General features: G+C 37.8%; 1 protein-coding gene across 2 annotated transcripts; it reads right to left on the bottom strand.

Annotated features, from left to right (window-relative positions):
* Nucleotides 1-368: 368 nt before the first annotated feature.
* On the bottom strand, nucleotides 369-16,368 carry LOC132304488 (uncharacterized). 2 transcript variants are annotated; one of them, XM_059802181.1, is made up of 10 exons: nucleotides 14,696-16,348; nucleotides 13,686-14,159; nucleotides 13,279-13,580; nucleotides 8,260-8,985; nucleotides 7,901-8,179; nucleotides 7,490-7,651; nucleotides 6,413-7,351; nucleotides 6,098-6,313; nucleotides 2,645-2,905; nucleotides 369-1,064 (listed from the first exon to the last, which is right to left on the bottom strand). In XM_059802181.1, the coding sequence occupies exons 1-10, from the start codon at nucleotides 16,065-16,067 to the stop codon at nucleotides 678-680; spliced, it is 5,118 nt and encodes a 1,705-aa protein (XP_059658164.1). In that variant the 5' UTR covers nucleotides 16,068-16,348; the 3' UTR covers nucleotides 369-677. The 2 variants fall into 2 exon arrangements, with proteins under 2 accessions (XP_059658164.1, XP_059658166.1); XM_059802183.1 differs by lacking the exons at nucleotides 369-1,064; nucleotides 2,645-2,905; nucleotides 6,098-6,313 and having other exon boundaries at nucleotides 7,098-7,194; nucleotides 7,274-7,351; nucleotides 14,696-16,368.
* Nucleotides 16,369-16,571: the final 203 nt, after the last annotated feature.

Below are 16,571 nucleotides of genomic sequence, written 5' to 3'. Positions count from 1 at the left end.
ACGCTTACCCATTTATCCAAAAAATCAAGTTGTTGGGCAGTGCTACATACCCACTCATTCATATCCAATCACTTTTCCATCCGGATCCGATGTGAGATAAATGACCCTTGTTACAGATGATATGATAGCGAAGCTAAGCAAGTGGTGCTTATAATCCTAGTATATTTAGACTACCATGCAATATGAATGAATACAGAGATTGGAGTCCAATATTTGTGCAAATAAATCCATTCCTCCTAATACCCACTTAGCAGCTTCCCACTACCATGTCACATTTGCAAATTGTAAGCAAAGGGCAAATCAAAATAGGGGTGTCAAAAATCTAAAACTGAAATTCAAGATCACACTACTTCAGTGACACAAAAACAGAATACCAAGAGAATAATTAATTAATTAATCAATTGAAGACCATTAAAAAGCTAAAGCTAAGTAAACAAAACTTTTCTAAATGCCTTTGATAAATCTAAGTGAAAAAAAATGCATAAATTGCGGCATTTGCGACTGTTATTTCTATTGGACTCACCTTTTGATTGGATCCACTTCCTCAAACACAATGTGCATTGAGATGATGTATTATTCCTTTTCCCCACAATGAACCCAACAGTCCTACCAGTCTAAAATGCACAGAGACGATGCAAAGATATATTGAGACCTAAAGGGGCCTGTGACTTGGGGGTTTAAGTATGGTTGAACCAGGGTCCGATTGCACCATTCACATGCCCGTTGTTGTGGATCCCAGGTCCGACTGCACCATTCGCATGCCCGTTGCTGTGGATCCCAACACCATTTGTGATGAGAGAAGGGGGCAATCCAACGGCCATTGGAGGTGGTGCAACAGGATACAACCCATGAGAGTGTGGGAGGGAGTGAGGGCTCACAAGAGGACTGCCGGCTGGACTCCCTTTACGCTGTTGAAGGGCATGAATCTGTCTGAGCCCTTCTTCGTGGATGCGGGACAGTGTATCCAACTCATTCATCGATAGAGCTTCCAAGCCTGCACCATATAGAGGGGCATGTCGCGACATTTCTTCCTGAAGTGAAGCCTCAAGGGAGTGAATATATTGCTGCAAAGAATGGAAGGGCATTAGTCCATATAATCTTTTTGGGTATTCTCCCGGAGAGAGAATTTAGAACACATGGATGCAAACTCCCTAACACATTCACCCAGGGAGGCCAGAAAAAAAAATAATAATAATACGAAAGAAAAAAAAGAAAAAAAATTCATAGAAATCAACACTTAATGAGTTGAATCACCCTATGATTCTAAATCGCTAAACACTAAATGCTAAAATAGGAACCAAAAAAAGACGAGCTTAATCAAAGACATTAGTAGGAGGACACTATAGAGTGAATTGCCACCAATTGACGAGGTACAATGGCTCCTCGTCTTCTGCTCCACATTATTCAATGTCTACCATTAGACAGTGATGAGGTCATAAGGCTTCTCCTCCATTTTACTCATATTAGTCAGCAGGGTTTTTCAACAGATTAAACCATAGGACAAATTGAACTGACATGAACCTTCAAGGTAGTAATTCCAAAGACCATCGAATTCAGAAGTGCTCTTTGCAGATAAGTAGAATTAGGTAAAGTAATTGCGTAGACATGGAAAATAACTGTTCACCATATTTCACTCTCTAAAAAGCCCTTTCAGTTTTGAAACTGTTGAAGGATTTAATTATTAAAGTTACACTCTCTACCCAAGGGGTTGGCTCAAGTGGAAAAGTCACTTGGCCCTGGTGCTTCATGCGTCTCATGAAGCATCAGATCTAAGGTTCAACTCCTCTCGGGTACAAACAATTCCTTGACAGTGGGTGTGTGATTATCAACTAGGGAGCAAAAAAAAAAAGTTACACTCTCTCTAACAGCTTAAACTTTTTAGAGTGGATGGTCATTAACATAGTATCAGAGCAAGCAAGGTCCTAGGATCAAACCTCACCGTCACCCTGATAATTAAAAATTGAAACACTGTGTTGGACCAAAAGAAGGCCACGCATCAGGGGGCGTGTTGAAGAATTTAAATATTAAAGTTACACCCTCTCTAACATCTTAAGTTTTTAGAGTAGATGGTAATTAACAAAAACAAATGACAATTTCACTCACCAATGCACCACTTTTAGTACACCCATGTTCCACTTTAATATGCCAACATGGGGGTACCAGAAGAAGTACAGTGTGAGTACCACCTTAAGCATGTCCATGTGCACTTAGACTGCATCAACATACCACTTTTAGCACGTCAACATACCACTTTTTGCATGTCAACGTATCACTTTTACAACACTACAAAATACCCATTTTATCTTGATGCTGAAAAGAGTAATTTATGTACAATAGTGATTTTTCAGTAACTGGATGATTACTCTGCCTATTTCCGCTTATGTGCAAAGTGGACTTCTGAACCACTTGACAGTCTAGTCTAATAAGGACCTCCTAGGCCCATGTCAGAGCATCTTTCTCATACATATAGCAGGTGAAAGACATGTATAACTTCTAAATTAGGTTCATTCAGCAAATCATGTTCTTATGAGAGAGAATTGTAGTTCAAATTCAGGGTACAGTGCAAATATTTGCACCACAGAAGAACTAAGCAGTAGATTGTGGAAACACCAAAAAACATGAGAGCTATGTTCGTGTCAAAAACCTGGCAGGTTTGCAATTTGGATTCCATCCCATCAATATAAGCTTCACATCGGGCGACCTGTTCTTCCTTCTCACGCTTTTCCCCTTCAGTTTGGCCAACTGTTTGTGTCAATCTTCGAACTTCGTCCTCAAGTGACTGCCGAATTTCTTCTCGAGTCACATTCTCTGTGGCGTAGCGTTTCAGTTCATCATCAAATCTTTTGCGTGCAGTTTCAGCACTCTTTAATCTTTCGGCAAGAGCATTTTTCTCCTTAACCACTCTCTGCGACAATAATAAATTGTTGTCAGGAAATACATCATCTCAACACTCAATACTAAATCAACAACTTCAAAAATAACTACGCAGAACAACTGATTAATCAGTGCCTAGCCCTCTGGGAGGAAGAACAAATAAAATAAACTCTCCAGTAATGGAGCTTAACAATTAAAATTCTGGTCTGCATCTGTCAAGAACATAAATCATCAACAGATGTTGCTGGAAAGTACGAGGTTGGTCATAGATTACACAGGAGTTCCAATATTAACTAAATAGCCATATCGTACTTCCAAAGCGCATTACTTTACTAAAATGTTAGGAAGAATTCAAGAATTGAGAAAACAACGAATTATCTGTGGAACAGTTTTAACAAGTATAAAATTAAGAAAGTATGCACATAAAAAGTCCTCAAGGCAAAACTTGGTTAAGAGAAGTCTACAAGAATACTGCTAAAGTGTCGAAGTACCTAGATGGGCATACAAATTAATCAACGATTCAGAATAAGAGGAAAGAGAAAATCAAGAAGAGGGGCGGTGAAACATAAGATTCACCCAAGAAAAGCTAAACGTGAAGTATTTTTACTAATAACCAACAGAATATCTGATCAAAGAGAGGAAGAGGCTTTAATACATTATTCACAACAATCAGATTTTTTGTTGAGACATAATCAAAGGTTACAATCAGATTTTTTGTTGAGACATAATCAAAGGTTCAATCCCCTCTCAAAGATGCAAAACGGTGGTTATCTTGGACAGCCATATACCCCCCAGTAACTAGATCTAATCCTCCACAAAAAGTAAGAAATTTCACATATTTTGACCAATTCAAGGTGAAAAATGGGGCTGCTCCCTCAGCAAAAGTGGGGTAAGTTGAGCCAAAAGATCCTGAGTCATGATAATTCATGAGGAAGTGAATCTCTTTAGTATTTGTGCAGAAAAAGTGAATGTGGGTTATTTAAAAAAGAAATGAAAAAGATGAGCAAGGATAAAATAAAACAAAAATGTGAGTAGGGAACCATAAAAATATATTAGTTATTGTGAATTGAGGGATACAATCTTATGAAGTGAAAATATGAAAGATCAGGGGTTTATGTGCAAAATCTGGAATGATATGAATTTTTAGGTTCAAGGGCTTCGTCTTCTCAGCGCCCCATACCACAATGAAGAAAAGAAAATAAAACCTAGGCAACTGTCGGCAACTACATATGTCTCCGGCATTTTACTTCAGATAGGTTTCTGGCTTCAACAACAACAAATATGGAGAGTTGGCGAGTAATTTTCCCTTTTCTCTTTCCTTCCCTTCCGCCTTCATTACTTTATTTTATTTTATTTTTCATTTCTACCTTCTACTTCTGCCCTTGATCAAAGATACCAGCAGGCATGTCCACAACAGTTGCCATGTACCGAGCTGTATCCCATATTTGTGTCCGTATCATGTCATATCGATACAAATACTTTGGGACATATTCAACGTTGGCAATACAAGACTTGTTTTGAAAGCGGGTCTTAATAACAGGGACAGGAAAAAAAGATGATTCATCCCCACAATTCACAGGTAAACAATTAATAATTGTAAACTTAATCAAAGGAAGTTGGAGACCTTTTTTTTTTTTCTGAAATTCACACACCCACTTTGCCCTTATGGGAACTTGAACCCTCGACCTTCGACTTCAGAAGGTGAGGATAACCACTAGGCTACAACCCTTGGTAAGTTGGAGAAAATTTATCAACCAAAATATAGGACAATACTTAGATCCTCACTAGTGAGGATCTACAATATCCTCACCTCTTATGCGATCCAATAAAAATAAAACACAGTCATCTTTTGTTAACAAGTCAGAAAAATAAAGAAAGAGACAATAAACCGGATCCTACCCGAATGAGATCAGGTAAAGGGGGTTCAACTTCTTTTTTTTTTTTTTTTTTTTTCTAGGGTTCAACGTCTGGTTCTATTATCTCTTTCCAGCACCAACCTTCAACCCTCTCTCTCCACCATCTTCTTCGTCTCAAGTTTCTAGTCCTGGACATCATCATTCAATTGCCAAGAATATTTGAAGGAGGTATGATCTATTTTTTTTGGTTTACACATTTAAGGAGTCCTATGTGTTAGATTTAAGGATTCACATACATATTCACACAAAACTCAAAAACCTGATTTCTCCTAAGATTATGTTCCTCGGTTTTGATAGGATACTGAAACACCTTACCAGTGCCACCACAACATTACCACCCACCCTTCGGCTGGTTTGTGAACCCACACTATCCTGACTGCCACCTCCCCTAGATTGCTAATTCCATGTAAACATAATACTGCACTATATTCAGTGCCTATTTAAAGAAAATGAATAGGTTCCTTTAGGAATAATATAGCAGACTCTTGATTAATTGAGTCCCTTAATTTACAAGTACTACATATCAACATAAAGAGAGAGAAAATTGAGTTCCTTTAGGAAGAAGATGGTGGAGAGAGAGGGCAGAAGGCTGGTGCCGGAAAGAGAGAGAACCAGATGTTGAACCCTAGAAAAAAAATAAAGAGAAAGAACAAAAAAAAAAAAAAAAAAAAAAAGAAAAACTGAACCCTCTTTACTCGATCTCATTCAGGTAGGATCCGTTTTCTGCAAAAGATGACGTGTTTTATTTTTATTGGACCATATAAGAGGTGAGGATATTGTAGATCCTCAAGTACTGTCCCAAAATATATATATATTATCAACCCAAAAAAAAAATTTGCACACAATTTAAAATTAAAAAAAAAAAAAAAAAGCAATGTCCGAGGACCTGGTTCCAGTTGAATTAATCAGCTAAATCAGTTCAACAGTAACTAGTCTTCAAAATAATAATACAGATCCATCTCAACCAAAACATGGTAGTCAAAGTTTGTCCAAATCCAGCAAAATAAATAAAGTACAAATAAAGTCAAAGCCATACTCTTTATCATGTATACATAGTAGAGTAAGAGTTGGGAGTGTTTTGCAAGTGTTGGTCAACAGAATGGAATTTTGAACTAATTTTCAAATTGAGAACATGAAGAGGAAGTGCCACACTTTATCAGGAGTGTTAAGTAAATTTAAGTGAAGCACTTCTTCAAAATTGTCCCAGCTACTTGGCAAAAAGAATGATGCCAATGACAGCTTGTTGAAAATACCTGCAGTATAACTGCTAAAGAACAAAAACACACAGCAACAACAGAAATTTTTACCTTCAACTCATCACGTTTACGGGACTTCAACTGGGAAATTTGTGTCTCTGCATCATGCAGACGATCCTGAAGAACTTTCTTCTCAGAAGCAAGCTTTGCAATTTCATCATCACGTTCTAAGCGAAGCCATTCAAGTTGATTCTCAACTTCTTGCATATGTTCAGAAAGCTCCTTCCTTTCCCGAGCAAAACGTTCCGTCTCAGCCCTCATTTCAGACTGCCATTTCACGAAGGTATCAATTATAACAATCCCCAGAAAGTTAATTAAAAATTACTTTTCTCTTAAACATATCATCAACTAATGCAGAAAAAGTACCTTAAGACGACTGTTAGTAGCCTCAGAATCGCTCAGCCTTTGTGATATATTAGATTTTTCTTTAACCATATTGGAAATTTCAGCTTTGCTTTCTTCACGAATGCGAAGAATTTCATCTTCACTAGCACATAACTGATGCCAAAGAGCTGCCCTATCAACATTTGCAAGTTCAGCAATTTCCCGCATCATGATCAAAACTGGTCTAATAATTTCTTGTTCTTCACAGACCAAGATTACCAAAATTTCCAAATCTAAATCTACCTCTCGACTATTATCCGTTGTGCTGGTGGTGCGATCGACAAGTCTTTTCAGCATTCTCAATCGATAAGACTCATCAGCATACCATTTAAACAACATAGTGTAAAGTAGCTTCACAAATCCTCTCACACGGGGGTCTCTAGAGAGGGTCAATGTCTCAGCAAGACCAAGAATGGAAGTAAAATCATCTTGTTGGACTCTCAGCTGTTCAATGGTTTCTCCCTCTACTACCACATCTGCATGCTGAAAATTTTCAGCAACAAATTGTGAAGCAAAACTAATTCTTCGTGCAAGGCGTCTTTCCAATACCATGGCTACTGATTGAGCCATGATTGCCCCATGAGCTATAGCTCTCTCAAAAGTTTGGGAGGCTTGAACAGCAAGGCAAGGGATAGACAACATCTCAATCAGGAGATAAATATCAGAAAAATGATGACTAGCACGGAAAGCCTGCCCATCCGCAGCATGCAATCTTTCAGAAGTAGGCCCACTTTCACCAAATAGGAAGAGTCCACAAGGCATTACTGAGCAATTTTCATCAAAATCATTGTCGCAATCAATATCTGTCAAAATAGATTCAGCAATATCTGCACAACTATTTACCATTCTGCTTAAGTAGTCAAGCACACAGGGAGACACATCTGTGCCCAGTTTTTTCAGCCTGACACGGACAGATCTAACCTACAAAAAGGAAAAAAGAAGTTATATATCTTCAAAGGAAAGTATTAAATATAATAGAAATACAGCTAAAATTATGAACAAGTTCGAATTGGATTTTCAGAAAAATATATTTTATATATATACACAATATATGCATACAGCTTCTGGAAGATGTTGGCACTGCAATGCAGCTTTAAATATAAAATCCACAGTAGCTGCAAGAGGTTCATCATTCGAATCTGCCAAAAGTTCAAAAGATTGAAATAAAGCACGTTCCCACACTTCACTGCTACATTCCAATTGGCTAAGAGCACCAAAAACCTGAGGGCCAGAAATTCTATAATTAAGATATAAGAAGTGCAAACATGAACTAAATAAACAAACTTTTGTGTGAACATCAAAATAGAATATAATCAAAATTGAGATGGTTCTTCGCTAGATGTTCATATTTTGTTGGAATACAGCTATGGAAGCACCTCCAACAAGAATTTAGCTGCCACCACAACCCAACCCACCCCCCCCCACCAAAAAAAAAAAAAAAAGAGAGAGACAATTTTCAGATTAACTTACAGGTACTCGTAATGCAGGTTCTGCATCAGGCTTTCGAAGGCGATCTAGAAGTGCACAAGCAGCAAGAGAATGCTCTGAATGCTCAACCAATTTGGGCACCAGAGCAACTAGGTCTGGTTGCAGATGCTTAGGAGCTTTATCCAATACAAGAGCAATCTTTTGTGCAGACTGGGGTCTTCGCCTTGGCTCAGGACGACCTTGTGGAACAGCTCCATCAAGTGTTCTCAGTGAGTTCACAATCAATCCCAGGAGTTCCTCAGACTGATCTGGCCATTTAGTCTGAAATTACATTTTCTTCGATATGTCAATAACAGAAAATAAAAGGTAGGAAATGCACCACTTGAAATAATTAACTGCACCTTGGAGCGAAGAGTAGCATTTTCAAATGAACTAGCAGCAGAAGTCGCCGGTGTACAAATAGACTCTCCAGGAACTGCTTTTTCCGGTGTATCAATCCCATTCGTGTCTGAACTTTGTACAGCAGATGCATTGGTGCTGTCATCTATCCCAAAATCCAATCTATTATGTACAAGGAGCTGTGAAGGTTCTGTTGCTCCATTTCCATGATCAGATTCCAATGGACTGGTTGCTCCACTGCCATCTGGAGATGATTTGGAATTTGTATCAGATGAATCATCTTTAGAACTTCCTTCTGAAGGTTGGCAACAGTCAACCATTTTGTCTAAAAGTATATCAATGATTGCCGGATGAAAAACTTTAACTTCCATCAACAAATTCATCAGACTGGGGGGAGTTCCATCAGTCTTTGTAACCTTCTTCCCATCATTACTGCCAGAAATCTTGGCTGGAAGAAGCAAGCGCTTCACTTTAGCAGGGTCATCAAGATAAACACGAAGTCCAGTTAGAAAACCAGCTATTGCACCAGCATCCATGAGAAGCTTCTCTCTCAAAGTGACCTGTGGCTGTGAAGGATTATCTCCATACGTAAGGTGAAAGCCTGCTCTAGAAAGAAGGTTTCTAAAGATGTCTTCTTCATCCCCACTTATCCCTTCACTTTCCTCGGAATCTATGAGTTCATCAGGATCGGTTGTCAGAGCATCTTGGTCATCTTCAGAAGCCAAAACCTGACAACAACAAAAAAAAGGAAATCAAAGTTAAGATGCTGCATGATATCTGTCTGTAATCTGTAAGAAATTGAAAAGTTAGCACGTGTGTCAAGTATTATAGCCACTTTCATGCCTCACTCTATATTTATTCGTACATAACTGAGATATTTATCTTCAGCTTTAGTTTATCCAACATAGTCGAAAGTGGGATTATTTTCAAAAGGTTAACAATGCAAAGTTTCATAATTTTGTGGCCTTAAGTGAGCATCTTCCATATTTGTCAAACTCCACATTGGTTTGGTCATTTGGGTTGAAGATGTTTTTTCTTTTTTTTCCTTTTTTCTTCTTTTATAATAAGTATTTTGGTTGAGGACATGTCATTAATCTTAATCGACCGCATCTCGGGTGCCAATGAATGCCTTTAGTTTCACATGATTTGGGGTTGAAGACATGTCATTAATCTTAATCAACATCTAAATACATATGGCTTATAAGATAATGGTACCATTTTGTTAGGTTAATAGGACTTAGGTTAGAATATTTCGTGAATCAAAACTAGAGTCTGCACTTCTGTTTTTATTGTCGGTTTAATTAGACATTTAAAAATTATTCAAGCATTCATACATTAGGGTTTCGAGATTTTATGATTTGATCGGGGAAATTATAATGGATTTGCATATAGTGTTTTGAGAAGTACCTTTTCTGAAATTTTTCTAAATATCGATCAAGTCGAGGTACGGTCAAGGACAATTGGAGTCATGTCGATCAATCAAAGTGTCTCTCAATCAATTGAGTTGTCCCATAAAGCAGTTTCTTTTTCAGCTTTAAACACTAAAAATCACTTTCCACAACCCTTATTTGTCTATAACTACACCATCATTTGGCAAATCCTAGACATACAGAAAAAATACATAGACCCTTTTTTTTTTGTGTTGTGTGTGTGTTGACCGGGGGGGGGGGGGGGGGGGGGGGGGGGGGTTGGTGGTGTTAGGAATTAGAGTGCATACATATTTTTCTTTTAGCATTCATCAATTGCATTTGATTGGTGACTGTTATATGAGTGTGTTGACATCATGATCGTTGTGTAGCGGATTCAAAAGAGTTCAACACTAGTTATCATTCAATCAAAATTAGATTGGAGTGCCAGTGACTGGAGATCAAATCAGAAGGAGCGGATAGCTTGACGAGAGGATTGTGTGCCTAGAGAGTCGAGTGGAGAGTGTAATGGATCCGTTTGTATCAAGAGGTAGCCAGGGACTAAGTTACAAGGACTTTTCCAAAGCAGGCGAAGCACCCATGTCTAACACACAATACACGGACATGGGTATGGGTATGGGATATGTGTCCGACACTTTTGCTCCTAAAAACAATCCAATAATTCAATTTTATTATATTATTGAATCAAAACAAATGAAATGCTTACATTAGACACTACATTAATAAAAACACATTATTTTACTCTAAACAATATGAATATTTAGCAATGTCCATGCCTCCTGCTTGGAAATTTAAAACACGTACTCAAATCTAGGTAACATAGGCTAGGGGTTCTAGGAATTGGAAACTGTTAACCTAGTGTAAATCTTTCTCATAGAGTATCTGGTTTACCTTGACTAAGTCCTGTGATTTTTTCCGTTAGGGCAAAGTGGTCGAAAATTTAACTACAAGCATGTTCTACCGCTTTCAATATTGTTATAATGGCTTTCAAGCCTCAAATCAACTTTAGAACAACTCCGTACCTATTTTCACTTCAGAACATCAAAGTTCAAACAACAAACAATATCTGCTCAATGGTAAGGAGGAAGGATAAAAGATGCTTCCATCGCTTGTTTGGAAGGGAAGAGAGGGAGGAAAGGATGAAGCATCCCTCCTAGTCCACCTTTTTTATCCGTCCAAAATTGGACAGAAGAGAGGAGGGAAAGAAATAAAATTTGCTCCATAATATGGAATACCATTTTTACCCCTCAATAATTTTCCAAATTACTTATAAAAAAATATAATTTTCCAAATTACTTTGTTAAACCCTACTAATTTGGAATGAAGATTTACTTTTAGTTAGTTTGTATATTGAGTGTATACTGGTAAAAAATATATATAGTCTCTTCTTCCCTTCCTTCCAACCAAACAAAGAAAGTTGTCACCTCATTTATCCTTTCTACCATTCCTTCCCTTCAACCATACAAAAGCGAGTAAAGAGCACTCACTCTAACAGAGTATCGATGGAGTTTTGGGTATTAATGAGATGTATTACACAAAGACAATGGGGGGAAGAGAGATACAAATAACCACGGTTCTTTTTTTTCCAGATTTGGCGAGCATAAAGAATGAAAAGGTTCATGGAAGCTTTAAGCAAAACCAAAATCAAATTAATATAGCACGAAAGTCGCATTTATTCCCCCCAATGTTGTGGGAAATGCTGATTGGGAGTACATCTATTTTTTTATTTTATTTTACTTTTTTCCATGTTTTCTTTAATACTCTGTGACTGTTGTGCTTTAGTTAGATGGACATCACAGTTCAGTTTGACTTAGGCAGTTTTTCTTGAAGGATATCTCATACTTCGGTATTTGCAACTTCTTTTGTCATTTATAAATTCTAGCTTCTAGTCAAGAAAGAGATCAAGGTTACGTTTAAAATCTAAGATCGTAAAAACTGTATACATAAAGATGTTCTTGTTTTGCCATTTAAGGGATTAATGGATATTATAGAAGTAAACTGCTGTTCAGAAGATGAATCTAGACAATGAACTTGGAATGCGAATTTTCTAACTTCCTCCACTTTCAAAAAGAAAATGCAGAAATTTAAAAAGAAATAGATATTTCTTACATGATCACAAGTGAATAGAGAAAGCATATGATAAATACAAAGTCAAGTTAATGAATGTTTTTTTTTTGTGGAGAGTAGCTGCAACTGTATAAATTGACAAGATGAAGGGCCCATTTGAGGCATTGTCAAGGCTCCACTTGTTTCAACGTAAAGTATTTTTTGAGAAATAATTTTTTGTGTTTTCCAATGTTTGGTTGCAATTTATCAAAAAAAATGTTTTACCTGGTAAAATGTTTTCCATCAAAAGTCCAAAAATAGTATACTCTCCTGCTAGCCATAAATCATGTTACTGACTTGTTAGTTGAAGAGTCTCAAGTCTCTCTATTAACTCATCTGACAAAGTCGATGGGCTCAATGAAAGAGTACGGAAGACACAGTAGTTCAACTTCTGTACACTCTCCAACATTACGATTACCAACCACTGGTAATGTTCACCACAATGGGTTCCGGTGACTGCAACCATGGATTTTGGAATGTAACTCCGACAACAATGGACGGTCTCTTCATCCAATACCGCGAGAATGGATTCCAATGACCGCAACCATGGATTTTGGCATATGACTCTGACAACAATGAATGATTTCTTCGTCTGAGAGAAGATCAACCACCGGTAATGACCGCAATTGATTCTGGCATCTGACCCTGACGACAATGGATGGTTTTTTCATCTGAAAGAAGGTCAACTGCCGGAAAGGACCGCAACAATGGATTCCAACAACCGCAACCATGGATTCTGACATCTGACTTCGACAACAATGAATGGTTTCTTCATCTGAGAGAAGATCAACCACGACTTACATACACCACCTGTTTGATAAAATGCCTCACTAAACAATCCTAATTTGTTTTTGCTGTCACCGGACTCTTTTTTTCAGTAGAAAGGATTGGTTTATGTGGATTAGCATTTTTTTCATCAATGAAAGGATTGATTTACGTGGATGGTAACATGGAACCATGTTGCAGCTCAGTATTTACATGAAAATATTTTCAGAAGAAACTATTTTATGTTGAAACAAACGGAGCCTAAAACAAAAATAATTGTTGCCGGAATACTATCACTGAAAGTGACCCATTATAGGACTACAATCAGGAGTTCCTAGGATGTTTTATTTACTTTAGTTTTCTTTTTCTTTTTTTCTTTTTTTTTTTTTTTGTTTTTTGAGAGGTGGTATGAGAGTATGGAAGTGTAAACAGGTGACTAATAGCATATAATATCTACCTTTAACAATAGGAAGTAAGAAAAGGCAAAAAAAAGTGATCGAGAAGACAATATATACACACGCACGCAGAGAATTTGGTATAATATAATGTTGATTAAGAGAAATATAAGATTAAATCAAAAGAAAAAGAAACAACTTATTTCTTGCTTGATTGATAAATTAATGTTTATGGGTGTGTGTAGCCTATTTAGGGCTTTAGATATTTTACCAAGATACACGTGAAGAAAAGGAGGGCCAACCAACCAATTGGCAAATATATACTAACCTCTAGGTCTGAAAACTCAAACCAAGGGCAGCAGTCCAAGATTTCACAAACAAAGACAACCGTATCGCGAACAAGAAATCCCATATCTGCCTCCAGCATATCAGAAACCTTCATGAATTGAAGAACAGAATTATTCCATGTCTTTGTACATATAGAAGACTCCTTCCACACAGTCTTGGCAGGATTTTTCTGATTCGCCACAGCCATCCTGTATCTGACCCAAAAGTTTTTATCAGGATCACTGCCAGCTGATTGATCACTCTCTAAATATATGCATATGGTGTCAAAGGACTCATACACACCTGCTTCACAAAAAAGTCAAACCATCAACCAATTAAGAAAAAAATAACAACTGCAAGCAAAATTCCGGTGGAGAGAGGGCATGATAAAGAGAAGCATCCACCCACCAATCCGAAGTTCGCATCCACCAGCTTGAAAGAATTTGCTAAAGATCTTTCGGGTTTCCATTATTTCCTTGAAGGACAGGAAGTTCTCCACCTTCCATGTAAATGAACTCCTTTTCCCAACTCCGTCTATCTGAGAACCAGCACTGCTCGATTCAGTGTCCTGATCAGTAAAATCCTGCATTATGGATGTCTCTTTCAAAATAAGAACTTCTGCAGAAAATATAACAGTATCCTGTAGAAGAAATCCAGAATCTTGATCAAATAGACTGGTCAGTGTCACAAATTCTCGCCAGCCCCAGTCTTTGGCCACTTTGGAGTAGCGGTTCTGAGATTCCTTCATAACAGATTTGTCCTCCACCCTCTGGTTCAGAACTGACAACCGATGACTCACAAAACAACTCCAATCACTTGAAGTATTTCGTGAATCTGTAACTTCAAGAAAAACTGACAGATGGCATGGTGGCTGAGACTGCCCTGAAACCATCAAGGACAAATGTAATATTCATCAGATTGACTTCCTATGCATGAACTAAAAGAATCTCAACCTAACTCATAAAAATTCAAGCACAAGGGTCAAAATATTAATAATAAGTCATCAATTCACTTTCCAATGCACAACTTAAGCAAACTGTCAGTCCAGTAATAAGTCATCAATTCACTTTCCAATGCACAACTTAAGCAAACTGTCAGTCCAGTTCATTTAATTCCAAGTGCAAGGGGTGATCACAAAAATGATAAATTAATTGCTATTTATTTCTAATAGTGTAGAAATAATTGTTAAGTAATATACAGCCACAAACCAAGCAACTGCTTATCTAGCACAAAACTAATTTTTTAAGTACAAGGATCGGTGTAAAGATGATGAGCCATATGATCAATATCCATTTTCAGTACAAAAGATGTATAGTTTAAAGAGGAATGGTACGAGACATTTTTATATGCATAATTATTAAGCTATAACCATGAAATTCAGTCAACATACAAAAATCTAACTAGGCAATATTGCATACCTCGCGGGTAGACAATAAGGCGACAATCCCGACTGCCAATTTGAAACCTCCTACTCTTGATGCAAAGCCCTGTAATCTTCCTCTTCTTCAAAATATCCTTCAACCTTGTGAAATTCTCAATTCTCCAGGTGAATTTCCCCACATGCCCATCAGACTTTCTTCCACTATTCCCACTCCTTCCTCCAATCAAACCCCCATTCTTGGAAAAGCTACTGAGTTCTTTAATAACATGAAAGGACGTACTAAACACAGCTGTATCATCCACCAAAAATCCCGACTCAGACCCAATAAAATCCAACATCTTCATATAATCATTCCAACCTAAACTAGTATTGTCCCCGCTTTTGTTATCCGCTGCAAACCGCCCATACGAGTCCCGGTGCATGTGATTAAATCCCTTTTGATTCAACACCGACATTCGAAACAAACACCAACAACTTCGATCCATTACCAATGTCTTCTCAGTATCTTTACTCTCTAAACACATTGACAAATAGTCAACCCCATTAACTGAACTCTGATAAACACTAATTCGTAGATTACACTCCCCAGCTGGAAACATCGGGCTCATTATCTTCTGGGTCTTTATCATATCCCTAAATAAGCTAAAATTATGCACTTTCCAAGTAAATTTGCCACTCAAAACATCACCAACAGGCCCGGTCACAACCGATGATGAAATAGAATTCGATTGTAATTCATTATTATCCCGTGTAAAACTAACAGATTCATTCAAAACCAGTATATCAGCAGTAATAAGTAACGAATCATTATTGAACAAAAATCCAGACTTAGGGTCGAGAATCGAACCGGAGGGCGTGAAATCACACCAGCCGTGAGACTTCTTCTTGCTCGAGAATCGGTGCCACGAATCCCGATGAATCGACTTGGAATCGTCGAAGGAATTCACGACTGCGAGGCGGTAGCTGGAGAAGCAGTCCCATTTAGACGAGGAGGTACCTCGAGGGTCCATGATTTGGAGGTAGATTGAGACGTAACCAGGCAACGCTTGGGAGTCACCCTTTGGATACAGCAAGAGTCGGCAATCGTAACCACCGACCTCGAAGTACTTGCTCCACAGTGCCCTAGCTTTCACCTTGGGGAAATTGAAGACACTCCATTTACAAACCGCCCCAAACTCGCCGCGCCGCTCCACCGTCACCGATTCCTGTCCACCCGCGCCGTCTCGGGACACCGCCGGATCCTCCGCCGCCGGTATCGACAACACCGGCTTTCCAGATTGCGTTCTCGCCGTCGACGATGTCACATGTAGGGACGGCTGCGATTGATCTGATGATGATAACGACGAGGATGAGACTGCTTCAGATGATGATAAGCTCTGCGGCTGCTGGTGCTTGTTTTGTTGCTTCATTGTTCCCGTTTTGTTTCTCTCTCTGTATATATCTATCTATATATATGTATATATACTCTGGTTTATTTGATCAATCAACAATGAATAGGTGTGCATTTATATAGAGAGAGAGAAAGAGAGGCAGAGAGAAGAAGGAAAATGGTGAGATGATGTTGGGGGAGGGAGGGCTAAGCTAACAAGAGAGATTTGGACAGTTGGTCCATTCCCAGTTTATGTATTTTTTTTCATTTTTATTTTTTTTTGAAAAATGATTAGTAGACCGACTAGTTGGAGTAAATTACTCCACGTACTCTTTTAATTAACTACATAACAAATAAGAAAATAGAGTTTTGTACCTAATGATATATAATATAAATAATCATTTAAAAATTATTCGACTAAACATTTCCTTACAAGTCTTTGATTCGGTGTGAATGCAATTTTTTTTCATTAATGTATACTGTGTATTTTCAATATTGTTTTTTTGGATTAAATTTCTTGAATTTTTATTTTACTAGTATGTAG

Source organism: Cornus florida, unplaced genomic scaffold (assembly GCF_030987335.1).
Source record: "Cornus florida cultivar Cherokee Brave unplaced genomic scaffold, ASM3098733v1 CherokeeBrave_3.0.0_Hap2_Chr04, whole genome shotgun sequence".
In the NCBI taxonomy this organism is placed as follows: domain Eukaryota; kingdom Viridiplantae; phylum Streptophyta; class Magnoliopsida; order Cornales; family Cornaceae; genus Cornus; species Cornus florida.
This window is presented reverse-complemented; position numbering and strand designations above follow the sequence as displayed.

Bases quoted from the DNA above. Each gene is read 5' to 3' on its own strand.
- LOC132304488 (XM_059802181.1), bottom strand. From the start codon at position 16,067: ATGAAGCAACAAAACAAGCACCAGCAGCCGCAGAGCTTATCATCATCT. The intron at 13,581-13,685 runs GTGGGTGGATGC...TTTGTGAAGCAG, and splicing joins TGGATGCGAACTTCGGATTG to GTGTGTATGAGTCCTTTGAC. The intron at 8,986-13,278 runs GTTAGTATATAT...TGTTGTTGTCAG, and splicing joins TTGAGTTTTCAGACCTAGAG to GTTTTGGCTTCTGAAGATGA.